We start from the raw sequence: 18448 nt of genomic DNA, 5'->3' as shown, positions 1-18448 counted from the left end.
CCTTGGGGCCGCTGCCCTCACTCAGAGGCATTCGTGTTCCCCTTCCCCTCCCCCTCCCTTCACACCCTCGCTGTAAGAGTGGCTCCAGCTCCCGCTTGATGTGTATTCAACGTAGAGATTAGCACACAACTACTCCTTTGTTCACCAGATGTATTTGATGCCTTAAGGAAAAGGAAACTTCCTGTATCATTGCAAAGGACAGAGAGATGAGAGAAGGCAGCCCCACAGAGCTCCGACCTGCACTGTCTTCCCCTGTGGCTGTGGGTCTTTTTCCACTTGCTGTGCCGCGTGTTTAGAGGAGCTGGAGCGCGTACCTGAGCTCATGCACCTTTACTGACCTGTGCGGACCTCTCTTCCTCAGGGCTTCCCTCTGCCCACATGTACCTGTGCCCTGCATGGCCCACGCACACCTTCCCGTGTCAACGTCCTCCAACCTTTCCCTCCTCAGATAAGCCATGTGAACTCTACTGCTCGCCCCTCGGGAAGGAGTCCCCACTGCTGGTGGCCGACAGGGTCCTGGACGGCACACCCTGCGGGCCCTACGAGACTGATCTCTGCGTGCACGGCAAGTGCCAGGTGACGTACTTCTCCTTCGGTCCTTGGTGGGGCTTTGGAGAGGAGACTCACTCTCCCCAGACAGGGAGTGGGGTAGAGCAGAGGTCTCAGGAGGCCTAGGGGAGTGGATTTTCTTAGGAAGGCACCCAGTGATGCCGCCTCCTGCCACCAGTGTTGCCTGGTGCAACAACCCTAGCTCAGTAATGACTGAGTGCTAGGCCAACAAGGAGTGGAGGTGGAAAGAACAGGCACAATGTATTCTAAGACTTTGAAAACTGCTTTAGACATCATGACCAAGACGAAGGTAGGCAGGGTACTAAGATGCGCCTAAAGGATGTCTGCACAAGCCAGGCCCCATTTAGTGCAGAAGAGACGGCAGAACTGAGCCCATGCCTGTGCAGGTAACGCCAGGCAGATAGGTGCGCCCAGCTGTCAGGGAGCACCCATCTACTGGTATATAGTCCCAAAGGCATTGAGGGCTGGATGGCCATGACTGGTTAGAACAGCGATAAAAATCATTTAAGTAAAGAAAGAGAGGCCGGGTGCGGTGGCTCATGCCTATAATCCCAGCACTTTGGGAGGCCGAGGCAGGAGGATCATAAGACCAGGAGTTCAAGACCAGCCTGGCCAACTGGGTGAAACTCTGTCTCTACTAAAAATACAAAAATAAATTAGCCGGGCATGGTGGCACGCACTTGTAATCCCAGCTACTCGGGAGGCTGAGACAGGAGAATTGCTTGAACCTGGGAGGCGGAGGTTGCAGTGAGCTGAAATCACGCCACTGCCTTCCAGCCTGGGCAACAAAGCAAGACTCTGTCTCGGGGGAAAAAAAAAAAAAGAATGCGAGAAGAAGGAAGGAAGCTTACCCTCCACCTGCATTAACCCTGCCCAAGCTGAGGGCCACCTGTAGCCCTTACCCTCCCCAGGTGGGGCTCCTAGCCTGGGGTAGCAGAGGTGACTCCATGCTCCCATTTTGTCCCTCAGAATGAGCACCTCCTGAGGTGGTGCAGCAGCTGGGATGGGGGGTGGGTGTCGAAGCTTTGTATTTTCTGTGCCTCGCTTATGCCACAGGTACCATACTCCCTGGTGACTCGGGTCAAGCTGGGCATGTTGTGAGAGAGCCCCAGCATCTTAGTCAGCTTGGGCACCTGTAACGATACACCATAGACCAGGCAGCTTTTGAACAACTGACCTTTATTACTCACAGTTCTGGAAGCTGGGAAGTCCACGACTGAGGCCTTGAGGCACAGGCAGATTTGGGATCTGATGAGGGGTCGCTTATCATAGACAGTGTTTCTTGCTGTGTCCTCATGTAGTGGAAGGGGCTGGTGAGCTCTCTTGTGAGTCTCTTTTATGGGGGCCCTGATCCTGTTCATGAGAGTTCTGCCCTCATGTCCCAGTCAGCTCCCAAAACATCCACCTCCTAACACCATCACCTTGAGGGCTGGTGATTCAACATATGGATTTGAGGAGACACAAACATTCAGACCACAGCACCCAGGGAGCGCTCTGCCCTCAGCCACACATACGCGTTCCTGTCATCCTATGACCATGTTCCCTCAACTGTGTCCTCCACAGGGCAGCCCACCAAGAGCTAGTGACAGTGGCAGCTCCTGATGTCTGGAGCAGGCAGACCAGTGTCAGGATCACCATGCATTGTCCTCACAGAACTGTGCTGAGTCAGATGCTGGCTTCCAGGCGTCAGGTCCACTTGCCCATGCGGACAGCAGATCTGCTTATGCTCTTTGCTTGCTCAGTGCCTAGCAGAGTGCATAGGCATCAATATTTCAGTGTGCGTGACAAACAGAACAAGAGGAGGCAAGGCATAAAGACAGACACAAAGACAGCTTCCAGGGTGATTGCTGCAGCAAACCGTTTCCACCCAAACAGATGCTTTTTCCTGCTAAGGCCAAATCAGTCTGAAACTGGGATTTTTCAGGGAAAAGCTTGACAAGACCCAGACTCCTTTGGCACTGCCTGGCTTTGTTATCAAATACAGATAAATGTGGGTGATAAGCGCCTGGTGTCCAAGAGTCTTGGCACAGCAACCTCACGGGGAGGGAGGCAGTGATGAGTGGTTGAGCTGGCCCCTCCTGGCTGCTTTCTTGTAACAAAGAATGTCCAAGGCCCTGCCCCTCGGGCAGTATGAACAAAGCCCTTATCGTTGTTACTGAAATGAGGCATCGCTGATGGTTCTTGGTAAACTTCTAACCAGCCAAGTGCAGGGCTGGTGTCCTGCCTAAATTACACACTTCCACAGACCATCCTGCCCAACGACTTAACGTTCCTCCCAAGTTAGAGTTCTTACACCCTTTAGAGCGGCACCAGCCGAGCCATCCCCAGCCTCTGCCAGCATCTTCTGCAGCATTCTTGCCAATGGGGAGGCATTTCTAAGAATCCTAAAATTGTCTAGCCAGTGGGGTCTGTGTTACTGGCTGGACATAATTTATGCTCTGTGTGATCTGTGCCAATGGGCTTCATCCATGATCTTGGTTTTAATCACAGCCTTTTCAACTGGAGGATGTTCCATACTATGACAATGAAACCTTTAGTCGTGGAATCAAAGAGAAAATGCTGCTCCAGACATTTGAATGGCCTAAGTCTGTGGTCATGAGGATAGCATTGAGCCCAACCCTGTTCTGCACTTGGGTGTCGTCTTAGTCAACTCAGGCTGCTCTAACAAATACCCTAGACTGGGTAGCTTATAAGCAACAGGCTTATTTCTCAACGTTCTGGAGGCTGGAAATCCAATATCCAGGGGCTGGCATAGATGGGTTCTGGTGAAGGCCCACTTTCATGCTGTAGACTGCTGCCACTCTGTGTCCTCACATGGCATAAAGAGAGCTAGTATCCAGGCATGGTGGTGGAGGCCTGTAGTTCCAGCTACTCCAGAGGCTGAGGTGGGAGGATCACTTGAGCCTGACAGGCGGAGGTTGCAGTGAATCGAGATTGTGCCACTGTACTCCAGCCTAGGTGACAGAGTGAGACCATGTCTTGAAAAAAAAAAAAAAATCATTTTCTTGAGGCCAGGTGTGGTGGCTCACGCCTATAATCCCAGCACTTTGGGAGGCCAAGGCGGGCAGATTACTGGAGGTCGGGAGTTCCAGGACCAGCCCAGCTAACGTGGTGAAACTCCATCTCTACTAAAAATACAAAAAAATTAGCTGGGTGTGGTGATGGGTGCCTGTAATCCCAGCTACTCAGGAGGCTAAAGCAGGAGAATCGCTTGAACCCGGGAGGTGGAGGATGCAGTGAGCCGAGATTGCACCATTGCACTCCAGCCTGGGCGACAGAGTAAGACTCCATCTCAAAAAAAATAAAAATAAGAGAGCTAGCTAGCTCTCTAGCCTCTTCTTACAAAGGCACCAACGCATTCATGAGCTCTACCCCCTCTTGACCTAATCACCTCCCAGAGGCTTCACTCCCAAATACTATCACGTTGGTATGAACGGTTCAATTAATGAACTCTAGAAGACACAAACATCCAGTCCATTGGAGATGTGATGGGAGTGACATTGGGATGCACGCCTTCCTGTTCCCAGATGCCACTCCATCCCCAGATGTCACTCCATCCCCAGGACCAGCCTGTCTATTTCCAGTGCCTCCACCCTTGTCATCATCATTGCAGGGATTGGTTGGCGCCTGCACTGCACCTCACATTAACCAAGTAGAGTCACCAGGGTGCGCAGGTGCAGATGGAGGCACCTTTCAAGATGCTCGATGGTGGTCTCTTGCTCCTTGGGAGCCTCACCCTGCCACTGCAGAGACCCTGCCTACCAATTCTCGAAAGCACCATCTCCCGGGTGGCTGCACCCTGGTAACCCGCTGCCTCCAGGCAGACCACCAGTCTTTACAAAAGAGCCACCATCCTGGTGGGTGGCAACAGCACCTACCTGCATGTACTTCTCCAGGTTAAAACCGTGAGAAACAACTTGTTTTCTGAAGGAAGTTAAAAAGCCATCTGCTATTGGTCTAACAGTACTTTCTTCAGACAGATACTGTAAAGGTTAACCTCAGCCCACTCTTAAATCGTTGCTCACAAAACTCCAAATTGTTAGTTGTAGTTAATGAACTTTTATAAAAATCGGGCATTCTTAAATAAGATCACAAATTCAATTCAAATATAGTACTTACATCTTGTTGCGGTAATTGTCAAGATGGAACATTCTGGATTCCTGTGGCATTTGTGAATGTGTAAAGCAAGAAAAAAATGGTTAAGGAAAATAATAGTAATTGTAATGTTAAAACCTCAGGGGCCTAATGAGTGGAAAGTCTGTATCTATTCATTGATAATAATTGTCTAATTACAACGGATTAAACATACAAATGACCCACATTTTATGTGAGACAGCACTCACAGAAATATTGCTGTGGTTTGCCTACTAGCGTTTCCCTCTCTTTCCCCTTCAGCTATAAATTGTGCTATTTTGGGGTAGCAGACGGCATTCTGGGAAATGTCGAGGAACATAGTAACTAGTTGGTAGGGGATGAGAGGCTTCAAAATGGTGTTTTGAGTAGATTCCACTACACTCCAAATAGCAGGCTGATTCAAACCATAACATGAAACATGGAAATGCCATTTTATTCTGTTTTTATGAGGACTGAGTTAAGTTTCATTTCAGTGAGTCACAAATTATTTAACATGCTGAAATTAAACTTAACAGCACTCATAAAATTGGGAGAGAATTGGGGGAAGTAACACAAACATTGTGTATTTTTCAGCAAGCCCCTATAAATCAAGAGTCCCATCATTAATGATTCCTACTGTTGGCCTCCAGAAGGAGAGACACCGGGGTAATAAGTCTCTGATACACAACTGCATCTGGAGCTGCTGACATCCAATGAGTGAGTCCAGCTGACACGCGGCTTTGCCCGTTGGACGATGGACAGACCCAGATGTATCTGAGACCCAGCTATGCTTGCCTTACTGGTTTGTGCACACCTGTAGCCAACATTCTCCAATTCAGTTCCTACTTCCTTGGTACCGTAATTTGTATGCATATCCTGGGCTTGATGAATACCGAGCCAAAACACCTTCAGAGCCTGTGACCTTCTTCAGTGGAGGAAGTACGTCTCATTAACCTGTGCTTCCCTGTACACTGGCCCAGAGGAAAGCCTTTGATTGCATATTGAAAGAAGGGGCCAGGTGCAGTGGCTCATGCCTATAATCCCAACACTTTGAGAGGCCAAGGTAGGTGGATTACCTAAGGTCAGGAGTTCGAGACCAGCCTGGCCGATATGGTGAAACCCCGTCTCTACCAAAAATACAAAAATTAGCCGGGCATGGTAGTGCATGCCCATAATTCCAGCTAAGGAGGCTGAGGCAGGAGAATTGCTTGAACCCGGGCAGTGGAGGTTGCAGTGAGCCAAGATCGCGCCAGTGCACTCTAGCCTGGGTGACAGAGAGAGACTCCATCTCAAAAAAGGACAAAAAAAAAAAAAAGTAGCTAGATGGATGGATTATGTGTTCTTAGGATTTCAGTGGTTCTGGAATCTGGAGCCCATTTCAATGGACGACTTTCATTGCCAAGAATTTATTGGCCTCCTATTTCCTGTCCAAAGATCATCTATGAGGCAGGTAGAATTACTGGGGAAGTTTAGGAGAATTCAAAGAGACCCTGGTCTCAGAGGACCCCCAGGTAAAGCAGAGGTAACAAGCCTGCAGGAAAGCGTGCCTGGCACTTAAGCCTGGGTTTGCATCTTCACGATGCTCCCCACATGCTGCCCTTCCCTGCACCATGACCCTGCAGCTGGCATCTCTAACGTTTGTTAGTGTGGGTGCCAAACCTTTATGGATAGCAGTGCCTGAAACGTGAAGGTCATTCCCTGCACCCCTTTTTTCTGATTAACCTCCCATGACAACTTCTGGTTGAAGCCAGCAGACCAAGCCACATGTTCCTGCCTCTTCCATGCGGGACTCCACTAAACCAGCACAAACAGTGAAGGGAAGCAGGAGCTTCCAGGTGAAAGATCCCATCTCTTTCTGGATGACAGAAGTGGGTGGAAGTGTCATGCAGGAACAAAGCAGCAGAGGCCAGAGCTGGAAGAGGTGGAGAGTCGCCACTGAAAAGACAGCCCAAACCGAGAGCTGTGGGCTTGAGAATGGAGGGTCGGAAGTGAAGAGTGGGCTGAAAACAAGTCCGAGGGTGCATCGGCATGCTGATGGTGTCTGATCCCACACTCAGAGCTTGACGGGCTGTCAGGTAAAATGTTAGGGAGCTGCTTTCCAGAGTCATGGAATGAACTGTTTGAGGAAACCCAGAGCAGGCAGGGAGGTCTCTGTGCTGAGGACGGTGCCCAGCCTTCTGCGTTGGGGTTAGAGGTCAATTTCCCTCGCGCTAGTTACAAAAGGAAACCTACCATGCAGCAGTGCCCAGCTTCAAATGTGGATCCCCTTCAGTCGGCCTTCAAATGTAGATCTCCTTCAGTTGGCCTTCAAATGTAGAGCCCCTTTGGTCGGCCCTCAAATGTGGATCTCCTTCGGTCGGGCTTCAAATATGGATCCCCTTCGGTCGGCCTTCAAGTGTAGATGTCCTTCGGTCGGGCTTCAAATGTAGATCTCCTTCGGTCGGCCTTCAAGTGTAGATGTCCTTCAGTCGGGCTTCAAATGTAGATCTCCTTCGGTCGGCCTTCAAGTGTAGATCTTCGGTCGGCCTTCCTGTTGCTTGTTCTCAAATACAAGTGGGCAACCAGACATCATCTGCTATTTGAAGAAAACCAGCAGCATGAAGGAGAAAGACCAAGAAAAACAAACAGAAAAAACTGACCCTGGCAGAAAATTGAGATAATTATGGAGTTTTCCATGCAGCCAAACTATCAAGCAAGCATGCAGGGAAACTAATTTTGATACACAGAAGAACTCAGAAATTCTATTTTCCATGCATGCGTTCTGCAGAAGTTACATGTAGTTTAGCAAAACAAGAATGAAGTCAAGAAAGAGGAAGATGGGCACTACAGGCCCTGGTGGCACTCACCCAGGAACCCAGGAAATCCTGGAGTCACGGCTGCGCGACTGGCCTAAAATCTGCACTCGCTTAAAAGTCATTCAAGAAGTCAGTGGCCTCCCTCCAACCGAAGAGATGGGATGAGGCAGTAGTTGGAAGATAGCTAATAAGTTGAAGAAAGCAAGTACTGCTTATTCCAGCCAGAAAAAACAAGTACCATCAAAACTTGTACAAGGAAGTCCCAATTCAAATATGAGAAAACTAAACTCCCCAGCTTGATAAGAAGAGGTCATCATTTGTACGCTCTTACTGAACACACATGTGCTTAACACCGCACCAGCCCCTGTGTGTGTCAGAGGATGGGGGAAGGCCAAGAATACAAAGAATTCTCAGACACAGTCCTCTGTGTGCTTATGGTCCGTTAGGGAGATGACACATACTCACTTGGAAACCCAACGACCAGAGGTGAAGGCGTGATTTAACAACCAAAAAGAGGTTCCACTTAGACATAGCAGAAAACACATAGGGTGGAATTTCGTTTATTCCTGCATCAGGTATTTGTTGATCACATTCCGAGTGCTGCACACTGTATTGTGTGCTGGGCTTTCATTAGGGAGCAGGACCAAGAGGATCCCTGTCCCTGTCCAACATACAGACAGGCCATGTCAGCTCACAAACGTGATCATTCCAGAGATTGGTATGTGTGAAGAAGAAAGGAAAATGGTGCCATAGAGAGACCCAGCGGGGGACTGTGGCTGAGGAGGACAGTGAGCAGGTGGCATGGCATGTCTCTTAGAGGGGACAGCCTTTGAGGAAGAGCCAGCCTGGCAGAGATTTGGGGGCAGAGAGCTCCAGGCAGAGGGAAGCGAGAGGGAGACGGGTGCATTCCAGCAACAGACGAGGGCGGAGGCTGGCACAAAGGAGCCAGGGCCCAGGCAGAATTGATGCAGAGGAGTGAAGCGATCTTAGCTACGGATAACTGATTCAAGTAGATCCCAGGAAACGAGTTAAGAGGCTATTCTGGTTGCCCACCTGGCTGAGGGGTCATTCGGGGGGAGGGCTTACAAGAGTGGGCTGGAGGGGGTTGGATTCACTGTGCATCTGGAGGGGGAGGAAGGGAGGCTGAGTTGGTGAGCAGCTGGGATGAGATCATGGAGGGTCTTAAATTCATATGTGTGGACGTTTCTGATAGGCAGTGGGGATCTGTGGCCACAGATCTTATCTCTCTTTTTGTGTGGAGATTAGTCTGGCAGCAGGCAGGAGAAAAATGCTCCCATAGTTCATGTCCTGATTAAGGAGGGTGTAAAGTAGGGAGCCGAACATGGAGGAGGAGTAGGCAACAGAGGTTTTCAGGGCACAAAAAACCCAAGCTCACCAACTAACTGGGTACGTCCCAAAATAGAAGAGTCAGAAATGGCTTGGAGGTTTCAGGCTAGGATGCCTGTCTGTCAGTTCCAAGACAGTGGCAGGGGGTGTCCAACTAGAATTAAGAGATCAGGCAGCTTTGGAGGAGAAGTTGTCGCATTGAAAGTCCGGAGAGATTGCTCAGCAGACTCTTAGTAGTGAGAGCCAGGGTGGAGTGAGGGGAGAAGTGGGCTTAAGAGCTCTTTGCATGAGGGTGATGGCTGAAATAAGGAGAAGGCGAAATTAGCAAGAAAATGAAAAATCAGAAGGAGCAGGGAGCCCCGGGGGAGCTACCCGCTTTCACGGAGTCGAAGAAGCAAGAGGAGGGAGGAGTCATCCAGGGGGTGGGAGGAGAATCAGACAGGAGCCATCCTTGGCCTCCAGGGCATCTTTAGGCACACACTCTGGGGTGTCTGTTTGTTTCCACACTGGCGCCTCCCTCCATCTTACATGTCTTTATTTCCAGGTTAGGCACATAACAGGCACCATGGGTGAATCAATACATGTACAACAAAGACAGGGTGGGTGTTAAACACAGCGGACGCTGTAGAGCAAGAGGTGAAAGATGAGGCTGGAGACACGTCCACTAGGTGTGATGACCAGGAGGCTGTTGTTCCTGGTTATCTTCAACAGGGGCAAAGTTCCAGGGTGGAATCCAGGACTCAGACAGCTAAAGATGGACATTTCCCACTGTCCACGGCCCATCCTGTGCCCTCCTCAGCACACGGATCTGAGCACTAAAGCTTTTCCAAGCACTTTCTGCATGTTTCTCAGGAGCTGTCTTGACCAATGAAGAACTTGTGCTTTTCCCCCCGTTCCATCCCATCTCATACCATCCCATGCCTTTAATTATGCCGTGGGACATTGTTCCTTGGTCCTTTGGTGTCACATACACCCTGACTTAGCCAGAGGCACAGGGTGCGACCAGCAAATGCTGGCCAGGAACTTGAAGCCCTGCTTTGAAAGCTGAGAAATGGGTGATGAAGATTCCTAGGAAAGTAACTAAGGATCACCAGGATAACATGGGAAGACTTGAGAGAGTTTATTGCCTGGAGTTTCCTCAGGCTTGGCCATCTTGTTCTCTTGGAACACCAAGCCTCATAAATACAATCATCAAAGCTCCCCTAATATTCAGAATTAATGACTTCAGTTGTGTCCTATGGCAGCTTCCATTTGAAAACCATCCCAGTTTCTGCCAAGATTATAAGTTGCTTGCGCTGACTGAAACAATGGAAGAAAATGCCCCCGTTCGCAGATTTTGTGGCTGTCACCCATCAGCATTTAGACTCACTGCTGTTCAGACATGGTCAGCCCTGCATTCCCTGCCTCCAGATGCAGACAGCCTCTAAAATAACACCAAGTAGAGTGGGCAGAACCCATGGACCTGTCCCAGCCCCTGGATGGTCTCCAGAATTAACTGAAAGGGCAACTCTGTATGCATTCCTGTTTGCACCTGCCCTGAAAAGCCCCCTTCTTTGGGGCTGGAGGAAACTGGACCAAATGGGGCATCTAGAAGCTGTTGAATCAGGAAACCTTAACTGAGGTGCAGGACAAGGAACCAGGCCTGAAGCCAGAGACTCACTCCTACCAAGCAAGGGTGTGGTTTGAAAATTATAGGAAGCCAGGGTAGGGAAGGTCTATAGCAGAGGGCACCTGAGATGAGAAAGCCCAGGTGGGAGCTGGAACAGGTGCCAGGAAAGAGGCCAGCGGGAGAGACCAGCTCTGTGGGCATTGGCCCTGTGGCCCCAGCAGAAGCAAGTCTGGAGACCATGCACTGGAGCTCTGAAGTGAAACAAAGCAACAGACACGTGGTCTCACAGATTTGGTCTCGGCGTTTGCTAAACACTGCTGGGGGACATTTTCTTGGCTACTCTTTATTCTTAGCCCTTATAATTTTTTTTTTTTTTTTGAGACGGACTCTTGCTCTATTGCCCAGGCTGGAGTGCAGTGGCGCAATCTCAGCTCACTGCAACCTCCGCCTCCCAGGTTCAAGCTACTCTCCTGCCTCAGCCTCCCGAGTAGCTGGGACTACAGGTGCGTGTCACCATAGGTGCGTGCCACCATGCCTAGCTAATTTTTGTATTTTTAGTAGAGACGGGGTTTCACCATGTTGACCAGGCTGGTCTTGAACTCCTGACCTCATGATCCACCCACCTCAGCCTCCCAAAGTGCTGAGATTACAGGCGTGAGCCACCGCACCGGGCCAGCCCCTGTAATCTTTATACTGAGCAACTTGATAGCAGCTGGCTAGCAGTCCACACCGAGAATCTAGGCAGCCCTGCACTGCGCTCCAGGCTCACGGTGCCTCATCACAGCTGGCTTCCCTCCAGGTTACTACTGGATGATCAGCCTCGGCAAAGTATTGCAGTTGGTTGCCAGTTACCATATATGTCTTGATATGTTACTTACATCTCCCCAGCTGCCATCAAGCCCACTGTTATCCATTTGCTCCTTGCTGTCCTCTGGCCACTAAAGCCTTCAATTTTACCCTTTTCCTCTTTTTATACTGACTTTGAACAAGTTTGATCTTTTATTCAAGCTCTGCCCTTTTTCAGATTTCATCATGGTCATTTTTAGACTCAACTTGCTCAGCTTTTAGAACATCTAAAAGTCTTCTCTGGAATCTGTCCAGTTATGCTATCATTTTTGGACAGAACAATAGTGATTTCCCATTAGATCTTTTTCAAAAAAATAAAAGGCTCCAAGGATGAGACTTGAGGATTACTAAATAAGAAGAGCATTCACCTATTCCTTTGAGTAGCATGCCATCATGCAGCGGTTCTCATCGCATGGCCCCGGCAAGCAGCCTCAGCATCTCCTGGGAGCCGATTAGAAATGCACATTCTCAGGTGCACCCAGACCCGCTGGGTCAGAAACTCTAGGGCTGGGACAGAGCAGTTTGTGTTTTAACAGCCCTCCCCATGAGGCCGATGCACACTTAAGTTGGAGAACTGCTGCCATAATGAACAGAGGATGCTGATGTCTTTGGGGAGTTGTGGGGCCAGGCACTTGCCTCCAGGGATGCGCGTGCGGCCAGCCTGGCACCCCAGGCGCTGTGCTAGCTCCAAGCCCTGCCTGCAGGTGGGAGTACCTGCGAGGGGGAAGCACGGTGCTGCTTCTCGTCCAGGCATCACGGGAAGGGGCTAACTCACCTCCACCAGGATTATCTTGGATATTGATTTCTTGAGTTCTGGCTGTAGATTCCTTTGGAGTCTGAAGTGCCAGTATGTAACCTGGGGTGCAGGGCAGTAGGAAAAACCCAGTTCTTGTTCTGGAAGCATTAGCTTTATAGGGGGAAAATGTGGAGGGACATTTAGGCAATGTGGCTAGTAAATAATTACCCAATGTTCAGTTTAAATTTAGATTATTTTGCAGAATACAAAATTCTCACTTTCTTAAGAAAAAAAGAGTCCAAAACCTTTTTCTACTTTTTAGAAAACAGGCTGTGCTTCTCAGATCCACCTAGGGTAGAAGCAGCCTCTCCTCTGCTCTCAGACGTGCCTAGTTGAAAAGGTATGAGAGATGGGGCTCTTCATAGACTAGGTCTTCCTACCTGAGAAAAGAGGGGCCCGTGCCAAGCCCTGCCTGAATGAGCTGTGGGCATCCCTACCTTGTTAGAAAAGTCTGTGGTTTCTGTTGTATGTTCTGAGACTACTGGTTGTTTCAGCCAAGTTACAGGTGACCCCCACAGCCCAGAGGGGAACCCCCATCATGAGAAATTGTGGCTGCACCTGCTGGTGTGACGGTTCAGGCTTCACTCTCTCCCCAGGGTCTCTGCCTCCAGGCAGTCAGGGCGTCAGGCCTCAGTGTGACCCCCATGGGTACTTGTGCCTGCATGGATCTCCCTCCTCCAGAACAAATACCAAAAAATACACTTTACAACTATGCGGGTATAAAGACAAATATAATCTAGGTTGGATTCTGTGCATCTTTTTTCTCTCCTGAATTAAAATATTTTCTTGGGCCTCTGAATGGATCAGAGCCCCAGGCCCCATGTATGCTGCACCTCATGGAAAGTTAGCCTTGCAGGGCAGCCTCTTTAAAACTCCTCTGAGTCTTAACCACAGAATAATGAGGCCCTCTGGTTCTTTAGAAAATCGGCTGTGACGGCATCATCGGGTCTGCAGCCAAAGAGGACAGATGCGGGGTCTGCAGTGGGGACGGCAAGACCTGCCAGTTGGTGAAGGGCGACTTCAGCCACGCCCAGGGGACAGGTGAGTGTCGGCCCATGGGGCTGCTGTGGCTACAGTGTTTTGTGTCCTTTGCCTACAGCTACTGATTGCAGTCTTCCCTACATTTCATATTTAAGGGCTAGATGGTAATGGATAGGTGACCTGGAACTTCAGTTTCATTTCTGAAAAGCAAGAAAGGACATTTCAGCAAGAATGATGCCTTCAAGTTGCTAGTAATGAATAGTTTGCCGTGAATGGAAAAAGCTCCCCACTTAGCCTGAGGTCCATGAATCACTGGTAGCTGCCCTGTGCCAGGAGCTCAGCACTTCCTGGCATCTCGCCTTCTGATGCGCAGGCAGAGAAGGTGGGAAAGACACTTGCGAAATCATTTTACCTGTCGATGGAAGACATTTGCTCTGTGTTTGAATTTTCTGTTAGTAAAAGTAGGATAACACATTTCTAAAACGTGCATGAAGCCATACAGTCTGGAAGGTCTCAGGTGCCACTGCCAGCTGTGACTCTGGAGTACCCGAGCCTCCTGGTCCCCAGGGGCAGACATTCCTCAGCACTGTCCCTAGGGAGGGATGCCAGGATTCGGTTGATGGGCCGGCTTCATCTTTCTGCTTGCATGGTTTTTGCAGCTGCAGGCTGCTTTGTCTTACATGGGACACAACTTTCTGATCTCCTGTCCTGGAGGACAATGTTTAAGAAAGCGTCTGTGGTTGACACCTAGTGAGGGGAGCCCGAGGCAGGCAAGCCACCTGGAGAGGGAGCTCTGGCAGCCTTAGTGAGTGTCCACTCACCCCCCATCACCAGGAGAACTTGTGTTGGGAGGAAGGAGCTGAGAAACTTATTTTAATTTCCACAAGTTGCTCTGCATAGAAGCTTCTCAGTTCATTTTCCCCCGACAAGAGAACAGAAGCACATTTCTGCCTCCCTGCCTCACAGAACAGCCCCCTAAGGTGAGGCATGCTCTCCTCTCCACTTTTCTCTGTGTGGATAGGAAACCTGGTCTGGAAGAAATGTTCCTTCTAGATGCCTGCGGGAAAGACAGCCTACTGCGCCAACATTTTGCAGGACCCTGTGAAAGCAAAACCAGAGGAAATGCAAATGCAAAATGAAACTTAAAAATGAAATTTCAGGTGGATTTTAAAGATGGGTACCTAGTCAGCGAGGCACGGAGCTTAGTGTGAGAACCTGTGCCTGCCACGTGGCTCCTGAGGTCAACAGAGAAAGGAGAGGCAGGAGCAGGTTGGTTTGGGGGAAAGTGGCCTCCGTAGCTACACTGTCCAGTTCAGCAGCCACTGGCCCCTGGAGACGATCCAAACTGTAATTCATTAAAATGAAACCAACTTATAAGTTCATCTTTCCATCTCACTGGGCAAATTTTGAGTACTCCGTTGCTGCACACGGCCAGCGGCTCCTGTGTTGGGCAGCACAGGCAGACAATATTCCCAGCATTCCAGAAGGTTCTACTGGACAGCACAGCTCCAGAGCATTGCCCATTTCTGCTATTGGTTTTGACATACTTGATGCCATTTTCTCTATTGGTACCCCAGCTCCTGGGCTCCCGTGAGAATTTGACCTTGCCTATTGCTGCTGAGCCAGCATTTAGGAGCAAAACTCCTGCAGTTGGTGAAGGATTACTACTTATTGTTGGCTTTTCTTTTTTAATGGAAGCATTAGAACCCTTTGTTTATTAATTTGAATATTGTATTGAGCTCCCATAAAGAGAACTGACTACAAGTGCGTGATTCTGTAGAAGACAAGTCAGGTACAGCGAGGCCCACTCCCATCCCCAACCCTGGGCAACTCTGTATGTAGAACACTAAGGAAAGTTCTACCACACATCTAACATAGGATCTCACTTCTGAGATAACCCAGATTAAGGTCAAAAGTGGTCTTCCTTTGCCCAGACTCTGATCTGTATACCAGCCCTTGATTTGGCCTATCAATGGCCAAATGAATGGCAGACCTGTTCATCTGGCCACAGTAATGTCCTCCTCTCCTGCTCACTCTTTTCCCTTCTCCATCCACTCCGGCCTGGGCCACATCCCTGTCTGGAATGTGAGGTCAGACCCCTGTGGCCATGACAGTGAGTCCCCCATGGAAGGATGGACCATACTGGAAGCCTCCTTGGGTAGCTGCTCCCACCCTGGCTTGCAGCCTAGCGTGTGTCCTTCCAGCTGCCAAGGCACAGAAGCCTCAGCAAACCTTCAGACAAAAATAAGCACACGTTCGCTTCACCTACCTGGACTGTCATTCTGAGTGATTGCCAGTTGTCACACATTCATTTTAAGGTACACAGCAGGTTTTTGTTTTTTGTTTTTCAAATCCTCACAGCTGGAGTCTGTGACCGCGAGCCCACATCCATATGGATTCTATATATTGAAAATCTGCCTGCAGTACTCCTTTGCACAAGAATGAGTCACTGGCTGCCTATCTAGTGTAGTTTCATTCAGCACAAACCTGTCATCATGGTCTGACATACTGGAATGCACTTTAGAGATACAAATGGTTACCCCCAAGCCCATTCACGCAATGGTTATTTATGCAGCATGACTACATTTTAACCGCTAGGTATACAGAAATAAGTTATTGTCCCCACCCCAGGTACAGTCGAGGGAGGGGACCCCCGGGCAAACAGACAGCATCAGCCTATGTGAGCATGAGGTGGAGGCAGCCCAGCAGGCGTGTTGTGGGACCCCAGGTTCTGGTGGGGCACCAGACCTAGGCCTCCAAAAGCTGAGGGTGGCCCCCAGCACAAAAGGACAAGTAGAAATCAGCTGATAGTGGGGGTAGGGGGAGGACACTTCAGGCTGAAGGGGAAACATATCCTTGCGAGACCCAGCATGGAAATCGTAGAAAGCCCCCAGGTCAAGAGGCATCTGGGTGACGCCAAGTGCAGCTGAGTGGGTGGATTCACCAGGCCTATCAGTTTAGATAGGAAGCTGACTTTCATCTCTGCTTGCCCCTAAAGAATGAGGGAAGGAGGAGTGCCTTATCTCCCTTAAGGGTGAATATCAAAGAGAAACTCCACACCAGAAAGATAAAGCGGAATCAAATGCTGGATTTTTGCCCAATTTTATGAAGTCCTGAACTTCATAACTGAACTGCCTGAACTCCTGTGGGTTCTCTTACCAAAGTTCCTGAGCTGAGAATCCAGGGCAGACCCACACGTGGCAAAGTGTCCAGCCCAGCAGAGCGAAATGTCCCTCTCTGTCATGAGAGGTCCCAGTGTGGCACCAGGGGAAGCGGCATCCTGCGTGTAGGGCGTTTATCGCCCTCCAGCCTGTGGCTTCCAAACTTTGAACAAATGAGGTCCTCAGCTACTTACCTATGGAAGGAATCAACTCAACTTGGCTGTAATATTGCTTTTCTGATGGATGGGCTTCCAAATGCTCATGCCTTGGGCTGGCTTAAGACAGTTGAGTTATCTGAACCTAGTAATTTGAGAGTTCTTGGTATGATGCTTTTATTTCATTAAATTGCCATTTTAACAATATTATCTTTATTCCACCCTGCTCCTTGGCACTAAAAAGGTGGCTGGTCAGTCTCCAGGTGACCAGCCCATGGACAGCCAGGACACACCTGGACTGAAGTCCTCACTGAGAACCAGCCAAGGATACCTGTGGGCTTTGGATCCCTTTGCTTTGTGTTCTTGCAAGAACCTTTTCACGTAATCCTTAAAAGAAAGGGTGGGGTGAGGATCCCTTTTGAATGTGGATAGATCCATGTGTCACATATTTGTTCAGTAATTACCTCTAGAGCCCCTGCCACATGCCAGGTTCCATGCTCTGTGTAGTGTGGGGTGTGGAATCTCGTGGGGGCGGAAATTCACTGTTGGGGCTTATGGTACAAAATGAGGCTTCTTTACACTGTGATGAAGAATCATAAAATGTGCACATAAACCAGTGACAACGTATTTCTTTTTCTCAGTTAAGAATGATCTCTGTACGAAGGTATCCACATGTGTGATGGCAGAGGCTGTTCCCAAGTGTTTCTCATGTAAGATGCTGGATGTTACGTGTCGTCCCAGCAGTGACATGCTTGGTGTGGCTCTTGCCTGGCTCACGCGTCTGAGTGTTTTCTGAATAGAATCAATGGGAGTCAGTTGTGTGCGAAGCCATGGATAAACTCAGAGGCCATTAAATGCTTACATAAACTGACGTTGAAGACTGATTACCATCAGAAAAACTGTGAGATGAAACCAGTTTTAAAGCTATAAAAGATAGAGTCAAATGGAAACGTACCCTAGCCTGCTGGGGGTAAGTTTTCTTTCCCCTCAGGCACACCGTGTGCTCTGGCAGAAAATACCTAGACATGCCAGAGAATTTAGCCTTCGCTGGCGCCTTCTTCCATAGAAAAGTTTTCATATTTCAGGACTGGTTTCCCTACAGGCAGAGGGGCATTTGGTAACACCCTTCTGGTCTTCGTTTGTCTACACTGACCTCCCATTCTGAGGGGCGAACCAAGGCACAGTCTAGCCTCACGGGTTTCACAAACAATGAGTTCTTTTCAATTAGACAACCATTAGGGAGAAACATAAGATAGTAATATTCTTGTGAATAACTTTTGTAAGAAGAGAAAAATAAAACAAATGCCTCTCCAAATATTTTATGATCTATTTACAAAACAAAAAAAAGGAACTCTGATTTTAGGGGAAAGAGTCCAAGTACACATAGCCAGGGTTTTACCTCTAGTCCATCATGGTACCTTTTCAGTCCGATGGTTTTCTTCCAAAGATGGTTAATGCTCCTGAAAACAAGAGGAAAAATGGGAGCCCCAAGACATCTCACAGCAAGACTACTTGAGAAATTCAGACACAAATGACTTCACAGGGAAATTGCTCATAGCCTAGTAATAGTAACTCTGGAAGATTTGAGACAGGTTAAAGGTCAACATCACTTTGAAGTTCCTTCTTACTACTGGTCCTTAGGGCAGAAATGGCATGTTCTCCTGGAACCATGGCAAAGGCATTGGATTTTATCCATGGCTTCCTCATGAAACCAAATCATGTTCCTGTAACTGGATTTCTCCTGCTTGGTGGCTGAAGCTAGAAAGGGAAATCACTCCAAAGATAAAGCCTTACCTAAAATGTGAATCTACCTTGTAAATTCTGAGAGTAAATCCTACCTCATAATTATTCTTCATGCTTCGGCAGTGTGGTGGTATCTGGCATCCACATCGGGGGTGTCTGGCCTGAGAGATGCCAGGGTGCTTTGGGACTTGGTGGTGGTACTCTTTCCCTTCTGGGTGGCTCTTCACACCTGCCTCAGGTGGACTTTGAGCTCTGGGTCAGAGCAGGGGTTGGAGGCCTGTGAGCTCGAGGCAGTTTCCCCGGTTTGTGGACAGAGGGCCTGCCTTTCAGTT

The 18448-nt window shown here is 49.1% G+C and overlaps 1 protein-coding gene across 4 annotated transcripts in view; it reads left to right on the top strand.

The window, feature by feature from the left end:
* ADAMTS17 (ADAM metallopeptidase with thrombospondin type 1 motif 17) overlaps positions 1–18448 on the top strand; it is a 385247-nt gene that overhangs the window by 245003 nt on the left and 121796 nt on the right. For 3 of the 4 annotated variants that reach the window (XM_054667215.2, XM_024349375.3, XM_024349377.3), the window contains exons 14-16: positions 449–576; positions 12997–13117; positions 17015–17083. In XM_054667215.2, the coding sequence (XP_054523190.1) occupies positions 449–576; positions 12997–13117; positions 17015–17083 (318 nt within the window). The remainder of the gene's footprint in view (positions 1–448; positions 577–12996; positions 13118–17014; positions 17084–18448) is intronic. The other variant, XM_024349376.3, reaches the window with a different exon arrangement.

Source organism: Pan troglodytes, chromosome 16 (genome assembly GCF_028858775.2).
Source record: "Pan troglodytes isolate AG18354 chromosome 16, NHGRI_mPanTro3-v2.0_pri, whole genome shotgun sequence".
Classification (NCBI taxonomy): Eukaryota; Metazoa; Chordata; class Mammalia; order Primates; family Hominidae; genus Pan; species Pan troglodytes.
The sequence above is the reverse complement of the archived record's forward strand: the minus strand, read 5'-3'. Positions and strand labels throughout refer to the sequence as shown.